At 39.3% G+C, this 8706-nt stretch overlaps 1 protein-coding gene across 2 annotated transcripts in view; it reads right to left on the bottom strand.

Annotated features, from left to right (window-relative positions):
- Positions 1 to 958: 958 nt before the first annotated feature.
- Positions 959 to 8706, bottom strand: part of arhgap9 (Rho GTPase activating protein 9) — a 40404-nt gene continuing 32656 nt past the window's right edge. For both annotated transcript variants that reach the window (XM_060919382.1, XM_060919381.1), the window contains exons 14-16: positions 4818 to 4952; positions 3952 to 4057; positions 959 to 3232 (exon numbers count right to left, since the gene is read on the bottom strand). In XM_060919382.1, the coding sequence (XP_060775365.1) occupies positions 3040 to 3232; positions 3952 to 4057; positions 4818 to 4952 (434 nt within the window). In that variant the 3' untranslated portion in view covers positions 959 to 3039. The remainder of the gene's footprint in view (positions 3233 to 3951; positions 4058 to 4817; positions 4953 to 8706) is intronic.

Here is an 8706-nt window from a genome sequence, read left to right as displayed (position 1 = left end):
GGTTCTCTTTATCTATGTTTAGGACTTGTGTGAAAATCTGATGTTGTTTTAGGTCATATTTATGCAAAAATATAAAAAATTCTAAAGGTTTCACAAACTTTCAAGCCCCTGTATTAGTTTAGGGGTGTGCACATTTATGCAACCAGGTTATTGGACATTTTTTCCTCTTTTTTTCCCTAAAATGATTTTAAAAAACAATAAGAAAAGTTTAATTTTCACAATAAATGTAGAAAAGGGTCTGACATTTATCTTGGATTATTTTTTTTACATCATGAAAACAGGTGGCACTGTGGTGTAGTGGTTAGCACTGTCGCTTCACAGCAAGAATGGTCTGGGTTTGAACCTTGCAGCAAACTGGGGCTTTCTGTATGGAGTTTACATGTTCTCCCCATACCTGCGTGGGTTTCCTCCTACGGTCCAAAGACATGCAGGTTAGGTCAACTGGTTACTCTAAATTGCCCATAGGTGTGAATGGTTCATTTTTGTGGTAGCCCTGCAATGGATTGGTGACCTGCCCAGGGTGTACCCTGCCTCTCCCGTGAAGTCAGCTGGGATTGGCTCTAGTTTCCTCCATGACTCTGATGGATAAGTGGTATCGATAATGGATGAACATCACAAAAACCTGCCATTTTAAGAGAGGTGTGTAGAGTTTTTATATCCACAAATAGATTACACAAGTTGTCATACAACAAAATTATTTCACGAAGGCATGTGCTAGCCTAAACTACCGTATGTACTTGTAGCCACTGACATTGTACCCACTGGTATTGACAACCTTGAAAACAAGACTAGTTATTAGCCCGTAAATGTGTAATCATATATCTAGAATTGGATTGATAAGCATATAATTTTTGCTTTTTTTTTTCTTCTTTAAACCACTAATGTACATTTAGAAAAGGCTTTCACACAACATTCTCTGAGGCTCTTTCTAATAAATAATCTTTCTGGTCTAAACATATTCACAGAGTTAAGTAATTGGCTTTTATTTTCATATATTTTGCTTGAAGTAGCTTACAGGATTTGGAGGAAGAGAAAAGGAACAGACCAGCAATTCGCAATGCTGGTAAAATGAAAAGTATTGGAGGCATCACATAAAAATGCTGGGTTATGAGAATGGGACACCAAATATCTGCAGTCCAAAATGTGCAGTTACTTGATTTAAAAAAAAAAAATCTATATATATTATAGTACAAGTATCTTTTTACTTAACATACAGTTTAGGGACCAACATATAAAACTGTACAGGGTAAGAACGGAAACGGTTTCACAAATTGTGGGATCAGTCAAAGGTCACTAGGCTAAACACAATAAATGGCACAATAAATAAAATAATTCTGATGGACTATTCAGTATGAACTTGTTTTCTGTGGTCGCTCTGAACTTAAAACAAGATTTCTCTATTCTGACACTGCCTTGTAGAGTTTGAAGTTCTTTTTTTTTATTCTATTTCCAACACACATGATTCAATTAAACAGTTAAAGGAGCAAATTGTAATTGTCCTCTGCTGCCTATGAGGCAAACTGCAATTGCAATGAAAACAATGACCAGCTTTTTCCTTCCCCCCCAACCAACCACATCTCCTCTGTTAAAACTATACGTCTTGTGAGCTGCCTTTTAAGGGATAGGTGCAGAGTGGCGTACCATTGTTCCAGCTTGGAACAGAGTAAATTTCCAGGCGATATTCCAAATCACAGTTTTAAGATATCTTTGAAATTCCAGGACTTGTACAGTTCTAGAAACACATTTAAACAAGACTTGGATCAGGTGTGTGGCAGACATAGAAAATCTTCAAACCATGCAGGGCAGGATTACATTTGAGAGCCCTTGACCTAAAACATATTGGTTATGAAGGTTTTTCCAATGAGAAAGGAGGTTCATAAAAATAATGATGGCACAAAAATACATGGACAACTTCTAACAGTATTAAGAGAAGGACAACAGTTCATCAAATGTCCAACAAAATACTCGAAAGTAACACATAGCATAAGACTTCATTTTATTTCTCCACTTAAATTACTTCAGTAATCTCCCCCATCCTTCGTGCTGCCCATAGCAATAATAAGAAAATAAAAAAATGAATAAATATATAAACTCTAACATTAAAATCCATATGCTCTCCGTGTTCTTTTTCTTCCCTCTCACTTCTTCTTGTCTCTTGCCAAGCCACAGTCAATATAAAATTACCAAAGCACTGGTGCTGATGGGTGGTGGTGGTGGGGGGTTTACTCCACATTTTTTAAACATAATGCATTTTTAGCTCTTCTTTTGTTCTGTTATTAAAAACAGAGATTTGGACCAATAGTGGCAAAAAGCTCCACCGAATCAACGAGCAAAATACAGAACATACTTCTGCCCTTCTATCTGTCACGCAAAACACACACACACACACACACACACACACACACACACACACACATATATACACACGCACACACACGGGCGCACACATGCACACACCACAGCCATACTGCTGGAACAATGGAAAAGGAGATTACATAGCAATTTGGATTGTTAAAAAAGAAATGAAATGACTCAAGAGCAGTTGAATAACAGGTTAGACTTCAGAACTGTCTTCTTGTTTATGCGTATCGGGTGACTATTGCTGATTTTATTTTATAGAATTTAGTTCATGGAGGCTTTTTTGCCAATACAAAATGTGTGGTTTTCCCAAAGTTGCTGGAAACAATAGAATGAAAAACACTTGTGAGGAGACATTACATTCACACACACACACACACACACACACACACACACACACACACACACACACTAATGAACATAAAATAAGCCTCTTGATTCAATTTGAAAACACATGTTTTTTGTGTGACTTTGTGCCACTAAAGGCCAGTTGGCTGATTGTTGCTCAAGCACTTCCATCCAACCATTCATCCATCCATCATGCACCAGGATGGAATTTGCGGCATCACTGCAGTTTAATGAACAGTTGCATGGACCATATTTAGCTCCCCTTCCATGCATTTCAGATTCCTCTGGTTCACAGTGAGCAGGTTCTGCTGCTGTTCTGGTTCCGCACTGGTGTCAGAGAGATCTGGATGGGTCAGATCCAAAGATCTGATTATATTCACTGAGGATGAGTTCTACTGCCTGGTTCTGATAAACCATATTAATGGCCATGTTCGCACAGTCGCTCTGTGGACGCATCAGAGTTGGTCCAAAGACGATGCCGATGTTCTGCGTTGTCATGCGATTACTATTCGAGTGCTCCATCACCCTGTAGAGACAGGAAACAAGATACTGTGTGAGTGCATGTGTGGGTGAGAGTGCAACAAGGATACAGGGGCAAAGGAAGGAGTTAATCCTTCAGTATGAGGCTTTTTTTTTTCTTCTAAAAATGCCATTCCCACTTAACCACAGATCCAGCCAGCAATTGCTCAGAACTTCCACATTAAAAAGAAAAAGGGGGACAGGGAAGAAAGGGAGGAGAGGTTCCAGAAGTGATGGCACTGGTGTTGGTGTTCCTTCTAACAGATGACACATAGAGGTCTCACAAGATGGAGAGTAAATGATGAAAGAAATGGATACACAAGAATGACAAGTGTAGTGTGCATACAGTAGCAAAGGAAGGAAAAGAAGGAATAAGAGAAGTACTATAACTCAGGTGAGGCTATCTTCTGTATAACTTCTCAGAATTTCAAATCCTTCTATAAATCTGTCTACTTATAATTTTTTTTTAAAGCCAAATTAAAGGCAAACTATCACCACTGAACAGAGTGAAGGGCATAAAACAGACTTTTAAACAATGTGAGCATCCCACCCCCTCTTGTGGCTGACAATAATATTACTAGGAAAAAATATTCCTACCTTATATGTTATATAAAAGAGTGTTAAATATATCTAAAAATAGAAGTGGTGAATATTTTTGGTTTAGGTGTGCTAACGTTACACTTGTACATCACTAAGACTGTCCTTTATTGCAAATACAGTACATACCGTTTAAGATGCTGGAACATGTGCCTCATGGTATCATGGTTCGGGGGAGGCAAGCTGTCTACTAGCGATTTCATCCGTTCCACTTTATCCGAGTAATCAGACAGCTCTAAAATATACAAAAATATTATATCAACACTAACAAATGCACTACAATGGAACTATTTTTCGTAAATTACTATCTATGCTTCGTAGTAATATCAGGAGGTTATAGACTTGGATATAGTTATTATATTTCCATATAGACCAAACTTCATATAAATTCATGTGCTAATCCAGAAATGCTAATTTAATCATGTATTTGCAGTTGCATTTCCTCTGTAAGTGTGCATAATTTGAGATGTATTTCAACATCAGTTGAAAAAAACGTACGTTTGTACACAGCAGTGTATACTAGCTGCAAAAATTAAAACACAAGTGTAAAGTTTGTTTGACATTTCAGTTTCAGTGTCTTAATTGGTATGATTCTACCATATTGAAAAATGACTAGAATGTCATCCATTTGCGATTGCACACTCACCCACACACTACAACTCAGCCAAAAATAAAACACCTCTGCAATCCGGTTCACATTTGCATTTTCACAGTCAACTAGGTAGCGTAGTCCTGTCAGTCAAACACTGTGGGTAGGATTTTGGAATTTTTTTTTTTTTTTGTCTGAGTTGTAGCATGGTGGATTAGCATTTGAATTTTAGTAAAATCCAGAAAATGCTGCCATAACAAATATCACAACATAATAAACCTCCAAAAAGTATTTTCGGTTTCTTATATATATGCTTTTAATTCTCTCCAAGGCAGCTATAGAACATACTATTTGATACCATCCATCCATCCATCCATCCATCCATCTCTTGCTCTCTTTCACTTACTGACAGCCTCGACAATGTCTTGAAAGAGTTCATAAGGTACAAGTGGTTCAGGAAGTTCTCTAAAGAAGAGTTTCAGGGCTCCTGTTATCACATGGATGTCCTCCCACTGTGGGTCTTCCAGGTCCACATGCTCCACTGACCCACAACGAAGAAGGGATGAGTTTGGGAGTAGATAAAAAAAGAAAAAAAAGAACAGTGAATGACAGTGATTAAAAAAAGACACTGGTTCAGGGGTGTTGCATGGAGAGAGAAAGCAGGCATACAAACTCAAATATATACACCGATCAGCATAACATTATGACCACTGACAGGTCAAGTGAATAACGTTGATTATCTCATTACAGTGGCACCTGCCAAGCGGTGGGATATATTAGACTGCAAGAGAACAGTCAGTTTTTGAAGTTGATGTGTTGCAAGCAGGAAAAATGGGCAAGCGTAAGGATCCTCATGCCTGTGTTACCTTCTGGCGCTCTCCTTTTAGTTATGCTGTCATAGTTAGTTGCCGGAGTCCCTGCTTGTACTCGGTGCAATATGTATACTGTTCCTACTTATTCAGGTGACATTGGGCATACCTAACCACCTGTGTTTTCTTTCTCTCCCCCCCCACTCCAAATCTGTCCCTCTGAGTTACATGGAGTCAACAGGAAATCTTTTGGTGGAGACGGTGGGGACCTCGACTGGCTATCGTAGCCTGCAGGGAATCGGCCGTCAGACATTCTGTCGCATGTCCCAGACCCGGTGAAATGTAACTGAATTGTCTTGGCCAGGCCTAAGGGTCCCATCTGCATCTCATCATTGCTGAGGAGTGTGCTCCCATCACCCAATCAAGCATCCAGCCAGAGCAGGTCATGATATATTTTTTTACCATATTAACATGCCATTGTGTGTCATGCCTGATGTAAAGACTCTCGTCTCTGCGATCCTACCACACAGATTTAATACTTGTCATTTTTAGGGCATACCTAACAACATGTTTTCTTTCTCTCTCCCCCCCCCCCCCATCTGTCCCTCTGAGTTACATGTTGATCCTGGGATTGAGATGCTGGCCTCTTCTGCCCCTCGGACCTGCTTGATCCATCCTGGTGCCCTGTGTCTGGTCGGAGTTTTATCGCCCCACTCCTGTGAAGGACGGCCCCATGAGGACAGTTGAGGGTTATACCTGTTAAAACTGTTAATATTATAGTCAGGCTGTCTGTTGTTGCCCAAATGAGGATGGGTTCCCTTTTGAGTCTGGTTCCTCTCGAGGTTTCTTCCTCATGTCGTCTGAGGGAGTTTTTCCTTGCCACCGTCGCCACAGGCTTGCTCATTGGGGATAGATTAGGGATAAAATTAGCTCATCTTTTAAGTCGTTCAAATTCTGTAAAGCTGCTTTGCGACAATGTTTATTGTTAAAAGCGCTGTACAAATAAACTTGATTTGATTTGATTTGACTTTGATATGGGCCAAATTGTGATGGCTAGATGACTGGGTCTGAGTATCTCCAAAATGGCACAGCTTGTGGGGTGTTCCCAGTATGCAATGGTTAGTACTTACCAAAAACAGTCCGAGGAAGGACAACCGATGAACCGGCGACAGGGTCATGGGTGTCGAAGGCCCACTGATTCACACAGAGCATGAAGGCTAGCCCATATGGTCCAATCCCACAGAAGAGCTACTGTAGCACAAACTGCTGAAAAAGGTAATGCTGGCTAAAACAGAAAGGTGTCAGCATTAACTTTTTCAGCAGTTTGTGCTACAGTAGCTCTTCTGTGGGATTGGGCCATATGGGCTAGCCTTCAACGCCCATGACCCTGTCACCGGTTCACCGGTTGTTCTTCCTTGGACCACTTTTGGTAGGTACCAACCCCTGCATACACCCCACAAGATGTGCCATTTTGGAGAAGCTCAGACCCAGTCATCTAGCCATCACAGTTTGGCCCTTGTCAAAGTCGCTCAGATCCTTACTCTTGCCCATTTTTCCTGCTTCCAACACATCAACTTCAAGAACTGACTGTTCTCTTGCTGCCTAATATATCCCACCGCTTGACAGGTGTCATTGTCATGAGATAATCAATGTTATTCACTTCACCTGTCAGTGGTCATAATGTTATGGCTGATTGGTATATGCTCTTATTTATCACAGCGGAGAGCTCTTTGACATGAAACAAGTGCAGTGAAACAGAGGACAACGAGTGCAGAGATACAAGGGACAAATTGTGCAAATGCAAAAACAGCTTAGAGCATTTTATTCCATAGTTTTCTGCTGTTCACACAAACATCTTAGTAAATATTCATAGATTATCAAAGACGTAGGTGTTGTCCCAAAGCCCCATACAATTACAAATAACTCTACATCCAGAGCACTAAAACTATATAAATACATAATTTCATATTTCTCTCAGTCGGTGAAGCACAAGCAAATAAGGGGGGGAAAAATCAACAGCATAATAGAGCAGCATGCATGCCTTAATAAGATGCGTTCGGTGACACTGGCCACAAGGTGTCAGTCACAAACTTCCTCAACATCAGGAGTGTCAGGCACATATTAGATAACAGGCCACAGTCCAATGTCAGGTGGCCCAGACCAAAAATAATCAGCTTAGTGACCAATATCATCATCAACAGCAACATGTCACCAACTCCTCTTAAATGTGTTCATTTATCACCATTGTTTGAAGGTTACATTCTGAATGCTGAACATAGATGAAAACACTAAACTTCATTACCAATGTGTATATTATTATTATATGACATGCACTTAATTGGAAAAATGACTTAACTGGGATTATATGTCAATTTTTAGCTTGCTATAATGGAAAAGTACATACAGTTAGCACATTTTGTCAGTAGCTGAGTTTATGGCCCTGAGTTTATTCCTCTAATTTGGCCCCGAGTGAAATCACAAGCTCTTTTCTCGAATCTTTCAAGGCAATTACAGTCCACAAGACAGTATTTGTTTAGAACACGGATTAGAAATTTATTAGGTGGGCTGAATTACACTGCAAAAAATAAAAATCTTAGGAAGTTTATTTGTCTATTTTCAAGTCAAAACATCTAGCCACCCTTATTATAAGACATAATTGCCCAACAAGCAAAACCTCATATAGCTAGAAAGGCTAGTTTTTAGACAGTCCATCTTGAAAATCTTGTATAGACAAAATGTCTTGAAAAAGTCTTATTTGGAGCACCTTTGAAAATAAAACAAGTTTTTTTTAAAAACAAGTACATTTTGGACATTTGTCAAATGCGGTTCATCTTGTTTCAAGAAAAAAAAAACCAAAGTATGCTTGTTTTGGGAATAAATGAACTTTACTGAAATCTTTGAATCTTTCATTACAATTCAACTCCACCTTACAGATCCTAAGTTTACTGCGACTGTTTTCTCAGTCATTCAGAGTGAAGTCCTTCTAGATGCTGTACAGACTCTAGACCAGACAAGTGCCTTCAAAAAGGCTATGAGTGAGTGGAGGGCGTTTTAGTGAGGTCTTTTTGGAATGCTGTGAGTTAAGTTCAGTGGTTTTTTTTTGTTGTTTGTTTTTGTGCCTGATCTTGTAAACCCCTCGTACACATGAATAGTCGGTGCCCCCAAAATGCACTGTTGCTTTGGCGTGTGTAAGCACTGTAAGTCAAAATGCGTAGACTTTTTATTTTTATTTTTTTGGTGCCTGAGGTCCTGGGGAAGTGGAATCTTAAGAGATGTTTTAATGTTTGAATGTTGAAATGGGAAAAAAAAACAAAACTTGTTGCAATGCTACACGTGCCATCAACTTGATTCAAGATAGTCTCTGGTCTCATATCTAGAGTATTTTACTAATTACAGGCCACAAAAGGAGAATCTTTTAAGCTAGCAATGCTTAGTTGTAGAATTTAACAATCCTAATATTAGTATATTTATCTTAAATTCAGTTTT

This window comes from Neoarius graeffei, chromosome 4 (genome assembly GCF_027579695.1).
Source record: "Neoarius graeffei isolate fNeoGra1 chromosome 4, fNeoGra1.pri, whole genome shotgun sequence".
In the NCBI taxonomy this organism is placed as follows: domain Eukaryota; kingdom Metazoa; phylum Chordata; class Actinopteri; order Siluriformes; family Ariidae; genus Neoarius; species Neoarius graeffei.
Note: the sequence above shows the minus strand (reverse complement) of the source record. Positions and strands in the feature narration are given on the sequence as shown.